The sequence below is a fragment of the Benincasa hispida genome, chromosome 1, assembly GCF_027475165.1.
Source record: "Benincasa hispida cultivar pf3 chromosome 1, pf3_genome.v1.1, whole genome shotgun sequence".
NCBI classification, from domain to species: domain Eukaryota; kingdom Viridiplantae; phylum Streptophyta; class Magnoliopsida; order Cucurbitales; family Cucurbitaceae; genus Benincasa; species Benincasa hispida.
In genome coordinates, this window is record NC_143478.1 from 25,554,844 (window position 1) to 25,570,737 (window position 15,894).

Sequence of the window (15,894 nt, forward strand, 5' to 3'; positions counted from 1 at the left end):
AAACCATGAACTTGTAATTTGTAATATTTAAGTCCATTTACTTCAAATTAAATTTTAGTGTATAACAAGTTAGTTTATATATTTTAAAATTTATAACAATTTAACCATTGTACTCTCAAATAATTGAATCCCTACTTCAGAAAATCTTCTAAATTTAAGTGTCAACTTTTATTAGACAACAATTTAATCTTTGTAATTTATAAATATATTAGTCCCTAGTCAATTTATCCACCTACCGAGAGAAGAATTCATATTTAAATTTTAACAATGTTTTTAACAAGATATGGAGCATGGACCTAGCATGTTGTCCACGAGAAGTTTGACATATGGAATTTGTCAACACAACGGGGTTCGAGGGAGAGGAATCGAGCAAAGGAAAAAAGAAGAAGAAGATCAAAGGTCATGAAGATGAGCGAGGAAAGGAAGAAGAGAAAGAAAAGGGAAAAATATCAATGCTTAAATAAGAAGCAAAACGAATATGAACATAACTAGTCATAGACATATATTTTCTTCTCTTGATATCATAGATTTAAAAGTTCATTCTTTATACACCACATATGTTGTACGTTCAAAAATAAAAATACATTGTTAACAATAATCGATAAACTTTTCCCCAAAATCTATCGGAGATTCGATCTATCATTCCCGAAATTGTTGTACTTCTACTCAAATAAATAAAATAAAATAAAATAGCTAGGCTATTGCAATGTTGTATGGACAAAATCCTCTAAAAATCCCAATAATAATATTGGAGTCATGATTTAACGGAGCTGATCGGGCGAGCGAGGAAACACAGAGGTGCGAGGTTTTCGACAATGGCGGGTTCAACCGGTGCTAATTCTTCTTCCAATCCTTCGCCTGCTCCTCCTCCCCCCAAAATCCTTCTGGCAAAGCCTGGCCTCGTAACCGGCGGACCAATTAACTCTAAGATTGGGCGCGGCACCGGCGCCGACGACGAAGCAGCATCGATTCGGTCCCGTCTCCCTTCTCTTGGATCCCTAAATCTTCTCTCTGATTCCTGGGATCTCCACATTGACCGTTTCCTTCCTGTAAACAATCTCACACTCTCATTTTTCCTTCCGCGTCTTCTTGTTATGGAAATTGAAAACTGTTGAAATGAAATACATTTATTGGTGGAATTGGGTATGGGGGTGGCTCGAGGTTTTTGTTGATTGATGTACTGCTCGAGTGAGTCAATGTTTTACACTCCCTTTAAAGTAGAAACAAAAGCAATATAAGTTTTACAGTTAATCAGCTGCAGAAATGGGCGTTTTTTGTTTGGTTTGTTTTGATGATAGAATTGGATCAGTTGGTTTAAAATCACTTTACCACTTTCCAGTTCAGGAGAATTCTTCTCTCCCGGGTTTTTCTTGCAGTTTTTAATGGGTTGGGGCGGGTTTGAGAATTGGTGACCAGTATGATTAACATCTGTTTTGCTCTTCCTCGCCAGTTTTTGACTGAGAATACGGAGTTCAAGGTGGTGGGGATAATTGGTCCACCGGGAGTTGGTAAGTCGACGATTATGAATGAGATTTATGGCTACGACGGAAGTTCTCCAGGTGGGATATCTGTGATGCTACGTTTCTAATTTGTTTGTTCTGTTTTATTCACTTCTAGATTTATTTGATCATCTTATTATGTTTAGTCCTTTCTCCTCTTCTCCAAGTTCAAAATTATTGGCCTCTTGATCGCTTAGCTGTTTTCCCCTTTTGGTTTTGTTGTTTCTGCGTGCTTGCCCTCACTTACCTTGGTCATCCCCTCTCCAGACCAAGCTCTAGAAAGTTAACATCCCTTAAGAATGATAGGTTTTTCGTATAGAAAATGAAACACCTCGACTTTGTCAGAAATCTTCGTTTATGGTTTTGGGCCATTTTGAGTTTTTTGAGAGCTGATTATGGAGGATGTGGATCTTATTGTTTGAAGACGTCATTTTTGCATATAAAATATTTGATATATAACTGAATAATTTGAAGTTAGTCTAGCTCTGAGCCGGATTAATTGCTGTTCTTGGATTAATTGCCCTTCTTCGCTGTCGTCCTGGGGAGCAGATGAAAGATTTTGTAGCAAGCATGTCTTTTTTACTTTTACTTTCAATATTTAATCATAGGAAAATCAAGCAATTGTAAGGGGCGAAAGATCCCTTGATTGAAGAAATGGAGCTTGGTACGTGCCAACACCTCTTTGTGGGCTTCTACTTCAATTTTTTTCCACTTGCTACTTTGAGTGTTTTTTTTCTCTCAATGATCGAAGCCCTTGCTTGTAACTTTTTGGTTCTAGGCCATCTTTTTGTACAACCTTCTTTTTTAACTTCATGCATCAAAATGAAAGTCGGTCTTTTCATTTTTTAAAAAAAATCTTTTAAATTTGACGTTCTTCCTATTATTTTATTCACTTATCAAGGCTACAACTTTTATGCTTTAATGGGTATATATTAATGTAATATCTGTTTCTTATCATGGACAAAAGCTTTTTTGTTCCCCATTTGTCCTTCCAATTAATATTGGCGCCATCCTTTTGTACATATTCCAGGTATGTTACCACCATTTCCAATACTATCTGAAGATGTTAGAGCAATGGCTAGGCATTGTACATTGGGTATTGAGCCCCGAATTTCTTCTGAGAGGATCATACTTCTGGATACTCAGGTGTTTTCCTAATGATTTTTCTTTTCAATGTTAGTTGAAAACTGGAAGCACTTGATTCACTTTCCATTTTATGCTTCTCTTTGGGTTCTTATTTAAATCTTTTTGTGATCACCTTTTTTTTTTTCCACCAATGGAGGAGATCCTTTATCTTATTATGTGCTCTATTATGTACCTTTGGTTGGTCTGGCCTGTGTACATTGTTGGCCTTCTTCCGTTCTTTTGTTGTTCTTGATTAAAGCTAGTTCTCTTATCAAAAGGTATCATCTTAATTCTTTTATATTGGATCCCCTTTCTGTACTTGGGTGTGAGGGCTGCTTGTTTTTTGTTTGCCTTCGTATGAGTGTGTATAAAATATATTTGGAACTAAATACGAAATTTTTCATTGGAAAAAATGAAAAGAAACTGATGTTGAAGGGATACAAGCTCCAAAAGGAGTGAAATGCACAAGCTAGTGAAGGATATATGAGAAACCTTATTCCACTTTATCCTTTCATCTATGTCAATGAAAGCTTGGCTTCTTATGAAAAAGAAAAAGGTTTTCTTATCAAGAAGAGGGAGAACACGAGCCCACTCAATATGAATAATGTCTTTCCAGTTTGATAGTTGTATTGTTGTATTACTGTTCAAATCTTGCTTTTCAGAGCCTCTTTTTCCTTGAAAATTTCCATTGTCTCTCTAGATTGAATTGAATAACGAAAGTCCATAAAATAAACTGAAATAGCTGAAGTGAGTGAACAATATTCCTTTATGGGTGGTCTCCTTTTCATCTTTTTATTGGATGACTGACTATTGGTGATGATGCATCTATCTTCTGAATTCATCATATGAGATTTGTATAGTATTATACTTTTGTTTGTTACTTACAGTTTTGCATGCTAATTTGGCAATTCAGCCTGTGTTCAGTCCTTCTGTTTTAGCTGAAATTATGAGACCCGATGGTTCATCCACTATTTCAGTTATTAGTGGTGAACCTCTATCTGCTGAATTGGCTCATGAACTTATGAGTATCCAGGTAATTCCAAAGAGAAGCTCTTTTTTGTTTGTGTTTTGTAGGGGTTTGGGGGATGAGATGGAATTTGAAGAGAGGTTTACAATTTCAGTGCAATTATATGAAAACTGCTATTATGGTGGGGGATTCCTTTTGCTTTGTGGCTTATGACATCAAAATAGTATCTTATAAATTTCTTCTCGTTGCTCTGCAAGGATTCTTTTAGCTGGGCATTCTTCTAGCGTCCATTTGCAACATTGTTCTTGTGATATCGGAGGGAGTTCATGATCTAAATATGTGGCAATTGATGTTAACTGTAAGTAGTATCCTTCATCTTAATGATCCCTATTTTCTTTTTAACTATATTATGTTATGAATTTTACTTTATGCCAATGCTGTATCTTAACACTTACTTCTATATTTTGAAATTTTATGCTGTCGCCAATTGTTCTTTTTTTTGCAGGTTGACTTGCTTAAACACGGCTTGCCCGATCCATCTTCTCCTATTTCTTCTCATCCACAAAATTCTAATATAGGATCCGAGAAGGAATACAAAGAAAAAACTTCTTCAAGTGAAGACTATATGGCAACTCCAATCTTTGTTCATGCGAAGTGAGTGAAATCTTTCTAAGCTTTGATGACATTTTTTTCAACAATATACAGAATGTATTCAATAAGGATAAGGTCAGTGAACTAAGAAATTATTACCAGTCACATAACTGGAAGAACATCCTATAATATGCTCAAGCTAGCAGGAGAAACAGCATAGACAGACTTCTCACATCCCTGCCCAGCCCCCCAAAAAGCGTAAAATGTCCATACTTTAAACATTATGTAATGAAAATCATAATTTAAACGGGATAAGAAATTTTGATCTCCTAAACTCCATCTCTAAAATCCTCAGGTTCATCTTCTGTCGTGAAACTTAAAAACAGGATGCATAAAAAATCATAAATTAAGAAGTTTTATACACCAAAAAATATCAGAATATTTGAATAACAGAAGAATTAGTTAAGAAGTAAAAATAAGATCTGCAAGGAAATGCACGCCTTAAGAACCCAGAAGTTCCAATCCCCCTTGGAAGAATTCTTAATCATTAGACATTTTGCTTAAGGAACATGGTAATAACTGGTTGGTGGCCTGTTTTTTTCCTTTAAATCATGTGCAGAGTGCAAGATCGAGATCTTGTTCCACACAATATCTTGCAACTGAAGAGAGCATTTGCCTACTATTTTAAAACCTCTTCATTTATGGGAGACAAATTTGAAAAAGTCCATAGTGAGCAACTACTTTCCTCTGTGGTTCCCGATACCAGGAATTTAGATGTAGATGGTGAAGATCGAAGATTGCTTGTCATCCCCAACCGGAACAAGGATGACTCTACCAGAGGTCAATATGAAAGCTTTAACTTAGCTCTGTGGAAGCTGAGGGATCAGGTCTGTACTTCACTTTTACCTTATTTATTATCTACTCATTACATGTGTTTAAATCTCTATTAATTTATATCTTTTTTTATTTAAGTTCCTAAACTTTCAAATACTCATCACTTTTGATAAAAATTGATTAAAATACACTTGAAAATCTACTTTGAGTAGTTGTTAAACACTCTTATTTCTTCCAAAATGACTTTTTTTTTTTTTTTTTTTTTTTTTTTTTTTAAAAATCAAACACTTGAAAATGTATTTCAAATACACTTGTAAGTTAGGTGTTGGGTTTTTCAAAAGAATTAGGTTTTGGTTAAATAAAAGTTATTAGTGAAAGATTAACTGCAGAACTAAGACAGAATTAAACCCTTTATATATCTAAAAAGTTAGGAGTATGTCTTTACTGTGCTGGAAAAGAATCTCCAACATTTCATAACGTGTTCGTTCAGGTTCTATCCATGAATGGTGCATCGTTTTCAAGAACTGTTTCGGAACGCGATTGGTTAAAAAACTCTGTGAAGATATGGGAATCAGTGAAGAGCTCTCCTATAGTAATGGAGTATGCAAGAACGCTTCAATCTTCAGGTATGTTCAGGAGATAGCTGGATGATATGGTTCTTGTTTAACAGAAGGCATAGCCCTTAGTACTAGGCTTACTTTATCAATAATTATCCATTCTACTGATATGACTTCGGTTGTTTTGCTTCAGCAATCCTACATGTTATAGATTTTAACTTTTTTTAGAATAAAATTTTAGATTAGGGGTGTTTGTACCGAGACGGGTCGTTTCAGGGGATGCGTAATTTTTTTATTTATTTTTTAAATCGTACTGTTCATACTAGGACGTAGGAACGATGATAACAGAATGAACTTCAACATCAAATATCCATTCATGGAGAGGAATTCATCCATTAACGATGGTATAAATTTGAGCTTTAACAACATATTATATAAGTTTAGCTTTCATGATTTTTTAACCCAGATACATTGGCAGACAGAAATATCTACCATTATGAGTTGGCCTAGTGATAAAAAGGAGACAGTCAATAAATGGCTAAGATGTCAAGGGTTCAATCCGTGGTGGCCACCTATCTAGAAATTAATTTCCTATGAGTTTCCTCGACTTCTAAATGTTGTAGGGTCGATTGCCTCGTGAGATTAGTCGAGATGCGGTCCGGACATTCATGGATATAAAAAAAAGACAAACAGAAAGAAATAGGTGAACCTTCCTAAGAATCTTTCCTCCTTTTTTTTAAGGGGATAATATCTTTTTGGTCCCTAGATTTCGGCTCTAGTTTTTATTTGGTTCCTAGGTTTTAAAATGGTACACATTTAGTCCTTAAGTTTTGGGTATTGTTTCAATTTAGTTCTTAAGTTTCAAAATGTTATAATTTTACTCTTGAGATTTGAATTTGTTTCAATTTTGTCCATGGATTTCAAGATTTTACATTTTTAACTTCATTTTTTCATTAAATATTTATTTTCATTCATTGATGTCAATTTCTATTAATTAATTAAAAATAATTAGAAGTGAGATTTTAAAAGTGACAAAAGTAGTGAAACTTAATTAATTATAATTCTTTTGACTATTTTTAATTTATTAACATAAATTAACTCCAAAGGATGGAAAGTTAGTATTTAGTGAAAAATTAAGATTAAAAGTGTAAATCTCTAGATATAGGGATCAAATTGAAGTAAACTTCAAATATTAAGGGTAAAATCGAAGCATTTGAAATTTATGGACTAAATTAAAAATAAATTCAAAATTTAAAGATTAAATGTGTAACATTTTGAAACTTAGAAATTAAATAGAAACTATAGATGTAATTTTTTTTTTAATATATTAACCTAAAAAAAATCTATTTATAGACTAAATAGATGCTCTTACAACTATTTCATATCATGGAGGATGTGAACAGGTAGATTATTTGCTTGTCTTCAATATGTTGGATACAAATTATGCGAGACTGATGCTATCTCCATAATTGTCGGATGTCAGTCGATTATTGTTTGATTTTGTTTTAATTTAAAATTTGAAATAATTGTGATACAAGGAAAACCAAATTTTGTGTTAAAAAAGCTTGACGCAACTATTTTCAAACATTTTTATACCAACTTTTTTTTTATTATTATTTGGGGAAAAATGGCATGCATATTACTCTGTAAGAAAAAAAAAAAAATTATAAATAAAAACTATGAGAAAATATATTTTTGGCACTTAGATTTTGGGTTTAGTTTTTATTAGTCCATAAATTTCAAAATGCTACATATTAGTATTTAAGTATTTAAATTTTGGGTTTGATTTTAATTTAGTCTCTAGGTTTCGAAATATTATTATTTTATCATTGACATTTGATTTTTGCTCCAATTTGTTCCATACATTTTAAGATTTACACTTCTAACTTCGTTTTTTTACTAAATATCCACTTCTGTTTTTAGAGTTAAGCATGTCAATAAATTAAAAAATGTTAAAAGAATTATAAATAATTAAGTTTTACTACTTTTATCACATTTAAAATTAAATTTAAAATTTTAATTCATAATTATTTTAAATTAATTAATAGAAATTGACGTGAAAAATTGAAGTTAAAAATGTAAAATCTTGAAACCGAGGAACCAAATTAAAACAAAATTCAAATCTAAAGAGTAAATTATAATATTTTAAAACTTAGGGACTAAATTAAAACGGAACTCAAAATTTAAGGACTAAACGTGTAATATTCTAAAAATTAGGGATCAAATAGAAATTAGAGCAAAAAACTGAGGATAAAAAATGTATTATTCTCATAAAAATATTAATTTTATATGTTTATTTAAAGTTCTCATACTAAAAGGAGTAGACAGGCTATAAAAGCATTGGTTAATCAATGAAATACAAAATATACAATCACACAGGGATGTCTAGGTTTTATACTCTTCTCTTAAACTCCCAATCCAACATATCATGGAAGGGTTATCGGTTACGAAAGATCAAAAAGGTCGTAAACATACATCGAGTTTGATAGGTAAATGAAGAAAAAGAGTTGATTTATATCTCAAAATTTTTGAGGTTGTATCACTTAAAACCACCATCTGAAGAGTGAAACTCTAAACCCTATTTGATTACGATTATGAATGTGAAAATGGTGTATTTTCTCATATTTTCTTTTGTCAATAAAAGCATTGAAATTTTTAGCCAAATTTAAAAAACAAATTTTTTTTTTAAAGTGAACTCATTTAGGTTCTTTTTATTTATTTATTTTTTTTAATTTGACTGAAAAAAATATGATAATGATGCTCAAGAATAGCAAGAAACTAAGTATAACACATGTTGGAGAATAAATTTTTATAAATAAACCAATTTAAATCCTTCATTAAAATTTCATTTCTAAACCATAAATGTATAATTTTCACGTGTATAAAGGGCTTTTAAATGCAAAATTTAACTCGATAATAGACTAGAAAATAGATAGCACTAGGTTTTTAACTTTTCAATGTTCCTCTATGTTTCTCTACTAATTTAATATCACGTGCATTGCATGTGACCAATAACGTTTAAATAGTAGCATGCGAGATTATATAAATAAATTTACGAGTTAACATAAAAAACTTATTTTTTTGTGTTTTATCAATTGAACTATTTAGAATTAATTTATTTTTTTTAAATAATTTATTTTTATGAAATACAAATAAGATCATTATTGTTACAATATATAATGCATGGTATAAAATGGATGTACAAATCAAACTTAAAATTTTGTGTTTTTTAAAAGAAGTTTTGATTAATTGCACAATTATTTGCCATATAGTTTAGATGCCTACTATTTCAAATATTTAGGTTTGCTTTTATACATATATAAATTTGTATACAATTATATTATGTTTAGAGCGACCCTTGATAAATAATTTAAATAATAAAGTTTAAAATACCTCACAATAGAAGTGATAAAACAGTGATATGTTTACCATAACTTGAAATAATATAATAATAAAAATGTTGGTATTTCATGATATTTACTAAATACTATCTTTTTTATAGTCCACTGAGTTGCTTCAATTATGTTAACTTTTAGTCTAAAATCCTTAACTTTTCTTTCTTCGATCAATAGACATTTGACCCGATTAATGTTTCAGTAGGAAGCAAGTGGTTGTATTTTGGTGGGGCATATGTTATAAAATGATTTAAGAAATATGAAAATAATCTAAGATTTTCTCCATTTTTTTCTCCTTTGCAAGGTTCTTTTAATATAAAAATACATTTGAAACCCTATAGTTAACATCCAATCTACTTCCTATTGCTTAAAATTCAAAATTTTAGTTGTAGATTTGATGAAAATGGATTTTTATATTTAAATAAAATGCAATGATATAAAATAAATCTAAAAGAATTAAGATGGAGTAAAACAAATTGTTGGAGGTTATTTATTCTAAAATCAAATGAATTTAGTTAAAGTGAATTATTAGGTTTAAATACAATGCAATAAGATAAAACAAATTTAAAAGAATGAAAGTTCGGTAAAACAAATATGTTGGAGATCATATATTCTATGAGATCGTACGAATTTTATTAGGTTGTGTTATTAATAAAATATAGTGCAATGAGATGAAACAAAAATTTTAAAAAAATGAAAGCTAGGTAAAATAAAAATGGTGGACATCATGTAAAATCTATGAGATCAAATAAATTTGACTATGACGAGTCTTAATATCTAAATACATTGCAATTATACTTTAAAAAATAAAGGAAAAATTGAGTGAAACAAATTATTTGATCCCAAAATCTATGAAATTAAGGGAGGGAAGTAATGGCGGCCAACATAGGTTGAGATTATTTAGCATCTTCGTTTATTTCATTCTCTATCTTCCTCTCCCCCACAGAGTACTATTTCTTTTCAATTTTTATACAAAATAAGAAATGCAAGCAAAATTAGATGAGTCACTAAAAGTTAGAAAAAATAAATTTAAATAAATGGTATAAACTTATCCCCATTTATAATAAATAAAGTAATGAACAAATTGTCCCTAATTTGAATCAATCCTTCCAATGGAGTCAATGTATGCAGACATAAATCATCAAACACCTTCTACACGCCCCAATTGAAATTCAAATCTCATCTCTCCATATAAATAAACTCCAAAATCAAATCCCTCCAAAAACTAAAAAGCAAAACTCAAAATAAAAAAACAAACACATTTCAATATAACATAAAAAAAATATATATATACATGTTGCAAATATCCATTATCTATTCACACCTGTTTCGAAGATCCACTATCCACATAGGCAATTTAAAAAATTTATTCTTCGTTTCGCGTTTGAGTTTTTGGATGTAAATAAATTTCTAATTCAATTCCCTAAAAAAAAAAATTGAAAAAGCAAAAATAATAAATTAACGGTGTGAGATCGTTTTGATCAAATATTTATTATCCACATGCAAAATGTTAAGGCTAAGAAGATTTCTTCTATTGTTTATCATTTCGGCATTTGGATTGGTGATCCATATTTCTTCTATTTTCACATAGTGATTTATTGATTTATTCCTCTCGGATTTCTTCAATTTAGTAGTGAAGTGAAGTTGGGTAGAAGAGAGAGTTGAATATTCATGACCAAAGCTTTGACTCCGAATGGAATAAGTTATAGATATGTGTCTATTTGTATCTCTTCAATAAGAGATTTCGTTTGAATTGCATTCTAGCATCTATTACACCCTATCTGGAGGAGTCGCATCCCATCAAAATCAATTGCAACTTAACACTATTGTTTTTAAATATATAAATTGAAAAGTCACCCTCACTCTCTTTCAAATGGAAACCTACACTTAAAAAGTCACAACTACTCGACAAAGGGCAAGATAAGAATTTAAGAAAAATATAAAGGGCAAAAGGGGTAAATAAAATAAAAAATCTCCCTACATAGCCACTTTTAATATCATAGAGATTCACTAATAAATCCTATGATAATTTTTCTGGCTACTTTTAGATAAGATTTTGAAAGAAGAATAATTTTATTTAGAATTTAAATAAAATCAAGTAAAATTAGTTATAATTACAAATCATTAACAAATCATTCAAACTAATTCACTTATAAAAATTTAAATTGAAATTACTATGTTTTGATTGATACAACCTCTGTATAAATTGATTTTGTTTTTGGGGCACTTGCAGACTTAACAAAAGAAGAAGCAAATATTGCACGCGTGTCTATGTGTTTTTCTCTTTCGCAAAGGTAGCAAAAAAAAAACTTCAGTCCAACCCAAATATAATTATCTAAAAAATTCTTATATACTCCCAAAGCTTACAGATATACATCGAAAAGGACTAAAGGACTAAGTACGTTCACTTCCTTATATACCTTACCGATAATTTATTATTAGTACATTACGTTATTAGCTAGTTTGGTAATTTTCTTAATGATATGCTTGCATTATAAATGAAGGTTGATATACACTATTTATACACTTAAATAATGATACATCATTGATATATTTTATAGTAGTATATCGATGTACTTGAAATTTAAACATGCTTATTGATTGATGCCTAATAGTTTGTTGATATACTTAGAATTTTAATAAGTTTATTGATTCGATGTATTTCAAATACTATAATTAGAATTTTAACTAATAAACAATGAATATACTTCATTTTAAGTATATCATTAAAATAAAATTAATCAAGATAATAGTGTATCGAGGATATATGTCAATTAATTGCGTAGTGACCATATACCTAATTTGAAGTATATCCATACAATAGTGTGTAATGCTTACAATAAGAAATGGTGGAGGGAAGCAGGAAGGAAATATTTGGCTACATTTGCATTAATTGCTGTAGGTTGTAGGGTATTTCATTGGGAATATTTGGCTACTTTTGCAAAATACCTAATCTATTTTACCAACCACCACAATTTCCCTTTGTTTTTCCTAAGGATGATATTGTGGAAGAGTCGATTAAATATTCCTAGAACAATCAAACAATATTTGGAGACAGTTAGGAAGCTAAGAAATTAGAATATCTTGAGCTGAGTTTTGAGATTATGGCCATTTGATTTCAATTGAGTTTATCATATTTGCTGCAATCTTTACAATTAGCATTTGGTTTATGTGTTTCTTTCTCAAAGCAATCTACATCCTTATCTTTCTAGGGTTCAATCAAGATTTTAACTTTCAGTTAGAATCTTTTCCTGCAAAGCTACAGATAATTGCATTTAATACGAGCCAAATATGATATTACAATAAAAGTATAGGCATTCAGAACAAAATAAAACAAACAAAAGAACTTTCTTCAGTCACCTATTTTACTCTACCATAGCATCGCCTGATGCTGTAGAACCTGAACTGGAAGAAGATTTCCCTTTGTTCTTCTTGCCTGTACATTCCAAAATTTTGACAGATTAATTGGTAAGTTGTATAAATATAAGAATTGAGAGAAGAAATGGGGTAATTAGTCAAGACTTGCCTTTGCTCCTTAATTGCCTGAGCCTAACACTCTTCTTCACATGGAACTTGGTCGACGTCCTATTGGTGTTTTTAAGTTCTACATCATCATAGCAGAAATAGAAAGAAATTCTCATTCCAAGTGAAATTAATAAGGTACAAAAAGTAAAAACTAATTCAATCAAGTTGTGTCATTAACTGACGAGTCATATACCAATTTGATGCTCTGTTCTTTATCGTTTTTTCTCCTAGTATCTGCGTTATATCACCAGATCGTGATTTTTCATATATAAATGTAGGAAATTTTCAATGAATTAAATCTTTTTAACCTAGCCCTATTCCGGTCTGGCCCGGTATGGAATGAAATTCCTTGATTGGTTCTTCACTGAGAAATTATCCCTTTATCCTTCAATTCTCCAATAAAAAGAGAATAGAAGAAATCCTACTTGTTCAAATCATTTTGATAATAATAAGTTTGACCACCTCGTCCCGGACCGTCGCAAGGAAAACTATATTTGGATCAGCTTGCACACACCTCAACTAATCTCAGGAGACAACTCGCCTAACCCTACAACATTTGGATGTCAAGAAAACTTGTATGATATTAAATCCTTGGTAGGTGACCACTGACTATCATGGATTGAGCCCATTACCTCTTAACCTTTTATCAAGGTCATGCCTCCTATTTTCCACTAGGTCAACCCATGATGGTTTGTTCTCTATCATTTTTCATACACAAGTTTTCTTGAAAATGAGAAAATGGGAAAAAAAAAATATAGGGGCTGGAGAATTTGAGTATTATTCGCGCACAAAGCATCAGGATGCTAAAATTCATTCCCAGCTGAACGAAATCCAACCAGAGTTGGGAATATTATAAATCACACAAAGGATTCCGATCACTTTTACAAGAAGCACAGGCATTATTTTGTAACAAGTGGGAAATATGCCAAAAGTGGCCCAAAATGTGAAGGGTGGAAGAAGCTATCGAATCCAAAGATACCGTGCAAACACACATGCATACACATATAAGACCTCAAGGACTACTAGCTGAACAAAACGCTGCACCATAGATCACCTTTCTAAGTATTAGTTCTAAATTTCAGTATGAGGAGTGAAGGAACGCCCTGTAAGTGAACCAAGCATGGTAAAAGATCACAAGCACAGTGCAAAATGGGAAAGAAGATTCCCCATCTAATACTGCTCTTCCATCTAATAAAAAGATCCATTTGTCAGGACAGTGCAACCATTCACCAAATAAAAATATTCCTTCTATAGCTTTGAGTATTTGAGAGGAATCTTTAGCTAGAAACAAATAACAGAATATTAACAGCCTAGAGAAGACTTTTGATACTTTTCTTAATACCTTGGCTTTTGCAGCCATCTCACATGTAAATTATAATGTCCCCTTCAGCAATTATAGTTTAAATGATCCATGTACCAATGGAAGAGTTTTAAGCAATCTGCCATGGCTTGAAGCTTGGCTTCCCTCTTTTTGGATACACACACACACACACATACTTTTTTTATTATATACTGAATTCCTAGTTTGTTATAATAATAATAATTGAGGGGGGAAAAAAAGAAAAAAAAAAAAAAAAAAAGAGCACAGTGCCTGGTAATATATTTGATTTCTTCTCCATAACCCTAACACCAAATTTATTTTCATTAAAAGATTCAGGTACCACAAAACCACGTTCAAGCCAAGGAAGATTGCTTAGAACTCTTCCATTGGCACACTTTAACAACTGTTCCATTAATTAACGAGGTCCCTTGGGATTGAGGAGGCAAGGAAGAAAAAAAGCAAAAGCAAGAGAAAGTATTATATTGGGACTTTGAGGGTATGTTCGGGAGTGATTTTGAAATGGTTAAATCATTTTTGTCATGTATCACTCTAAAAAAATGTTCCACACATGACTTTCGGACAATCAAAATTGAATTTGAATGATTAAAGGGACATTTGAAACTTTGGAGGTGATTTTGAACATGATTTTAACAATTTCAAAATCACTACCAAACATCCCCTAAGACGGTCCAAGTTCTTTTACCAAGTGATTCCCATCCCACTTTCAGTTTTAACAGACTCACAAAATTCAAAAAGCACTTCTTACAATATGTGTAGAGCATCTATGTTTAGAAGAAACTAGCAAGTTGAGTACACTTATCTAACCAAAAATGACTCTATTAATCCATTCGCAAACTTATTCACCCAGGAACGGATACATTCAACAAAGATCTCCTACAGCTCCTTCAACAAGTTAAAATTGGAAGAAAACCCAACATAAAGTTGACAATTGAAGCAACAGTTCAAATATGAAATTAAGCAATCGCATCCCAATTTCATCAAGTAAGACGATATAACAATAAGCATATGAAAGCTGCATTACCTTCAGCAACAGCCATTTCAACATCTTCCATGTTTGTCAGACCCATCTGTAAAGCTTCCTTCTCTTCCTGTAATTAGTAAGAAGCGAAGAACAATCAATTCGCACCACAGATACTTTGAATTGAAATATACAGCAGAAAGAGACATGCGGAAACAAGCGCAAAGCACATAGAAGCCATACTCTGCGTTTTTTCTTCATCAATTTGCGCTTACGCTTGCTGGATACATAAGTAGGTTGTTGTTTGATCTTGAGCTTCTTGGTCAAGGGATCACCATGAGCGTCTCTCTTCATCTGAGCTTTAAGTGCTCGTCTTTGCTTCTGAACTACATTGAACTTCGCCATTGTCTTCAACCTCCGAATTCGTTTCACCAACAAAACCCTAAATTTGAGGTATTTATCTCTCCATGGAACTCGGACTGATTTTACGAACGGAGGAAATAAATGTACCGTATTCGTGATTATTATAATTTACAATTAGGGTTTTAAATTTCTTTTTTTTTAAAAAAAAAAAAATCTAAAATCTAAAATGATTTTTTCTTTTAATTTTTACAGATGAAGAGTCCTCTATGATTAATGACCCACCCCTCATAAACATATAAATTCTAACATTCAACTTACGTCACAACACACTACATTTTATAACCTATCGCATTAGGGATTAGAGATGATCAAGTCTATTATAGTCCTCACACGATAGTCATCTCTAGCACGATGAAGATTTTTACAACAAATGTGAGAAAAATGGAAAAAAAAAATAACAAACTTACGCACTTTATAATATATCGCGTTAGGGATGACCATGTGTAGCCCTAACAACATCGTTATCGTCATCGTTAGAGTTACACATGGTCATCCCGTTAGAGCTGCGATATACTTAATCATTCCTAACACAATACGTTATAAAATGTAGTAGTGCACTATGAAGTAAGCATAAGGTTAAAATTCACCATTATAATTACCCTTGTGAATGAATCATCCGTAAAATAAAATTAGAAAAAAAGACCCCCCCAGTCTAATTGTTTTATGAATTTTTCAAAA

At 31.5% G+C, this 15,894-nt stretch overlaps 2 protein-coding genes and 1 long non-coding RNA gene across 6 annotated transcripts; 2 read left to right on the forward strand and 1 right to left on the reverse strand.

Annotated features, from left to right (window-relative positions):
• Positions 1-486: 486 nt before the first annotated feature.
• LOC120087581 (uncharacterized) lies at positions 487-5,834 on the forward strand. Of its 3 annotated transcripts, none has more exons than XM_039044399.2 (8): positions 487-1,049; positions 1,451-1,559; positions 2,530-2,645; positions 3,538-3,657; positions 3,860-3,949; positions 4,097-4,245; positions 4,802-5,069; positions 5,507-5,834. In XM_039044399.2, the coding sequence occupies exons 1-8, from the start codon at positions 816-818 to the stop codon at positions 5,657-5,659; spliced, it is 1,239 nt and encodes a 412-aa protein (XP_038900327.1). In that variant the 5' UTR covers positions 487-815; the 3' UTR covers positions 5,660-5,834. The 3 variants fall into 3 exon arrangements, with proteins under 3 accessions (XP_038900327.1, XP_038900342.1, XP_038900336.1); XM_039044414.2 differs by having other exon boundaries at positions 560-1,049; positions 4,949-5,069; XM_039044408.2 differs by lacking the exon at positions 3,538-3,657 and having other exon boundaries at positions 560-1,049.
• A 63-nt stretch (positions 5,835-5,897) lies between these two features.
• On the forward strand, positions 5,898-6,510 carry LOC150038346 (uncharacterized). Its single transcript, XR_016524258.1, has 2 exons — positions 5,898-5,977; positions 6,052-6,510. It is a non-coding gene; the product is annotated as an uncharacterized LOC150038346 (long non-coding RNA).
• A 5,704-nt stretch (positions 6,511-12,214) lies between these two features.
• On the reverse strand, positions 12,215-15,308 carry LOC120088229 (uncharacterized). 2 transcript variants are annotated; one of them, XM_090307273.1, is made up of 5 exons: positions 15,037-15,305; positions 14,857-14,923; positions 12,687-12,727; positions 12,495-12,572; positions 12,215-12,404 (listed from the first exon to the last, which is right to left on the reverse strand). In XM_090307273.1, the coding sequence occupies exons 1-4, from the start codon at positions 15,196-15,198 to the stop codon at positions 12,531-12,533; spliced, it is 312 nt and encodes a 103-aa protein (XP_090163399.1). In that variant the 5' UTR covers positions 15,199-15,305; the 3' UTR covers positions 12,215-12,404; positions 12,495-12,530. The 2 variants fall into 2 exon arrangements, with proteins under 2 accessions (XP_090163399.1, XP_038901336.1); XM_039045408.2 differs by lacking the exon at positions 12,687-12,727 and having other exon boundaries at positions 15,037-15,308.
• Between the last annotated feature and the right edge of the window lie 586 nt (positions 15,309-15,894).

Bases quoted from the DNA above. Each gene is read 5' to 3' on its own strand.
- LOC120087581 (XM_039044399.2), top strand. From the start codon at position 816: ATGGCGGGTTCAACCGGTGCTAATTCTTCTTCCAATCCTTCGCCTGCT. The intron at 4,246-4,801 runs GTGAGTGAAATC...AATCATGTGCAG, and splicing joins CCAATCTTTGTTCATGCGAA to AGTGCAAGATCGAGATCTTG. The intron at 5,070-5,506 runs GTCTGTACTTCA...GTGTTCGTTCAG, and splicing joins TGTGGAAGCTGAGGGATCAG to GTTCTATCCATGAATGGTGC.
- LOC120088229 (XM_039045408.2), bottom strand. From the start codon at position 15,198: ATGGCGAAGTTCAATGTAGTTCAGAAGCAAAGACGAGCACTTAAAGCT. The intron at 12,573-14,856 runs GTAATGCAGCTT...ATGATGATGTAG, and splicing joins TGAAATGGCTGTTGCTGAAG to AACTTAAAAACACCAATAGG. The intron at 12,405-12,494 runs GCAAGTCTTGAC...TGGAATGTACAG, and splicing joins CAGGCAATTAAGGAGCAAAG to GCAAGAAGAACAAAGGGAAA.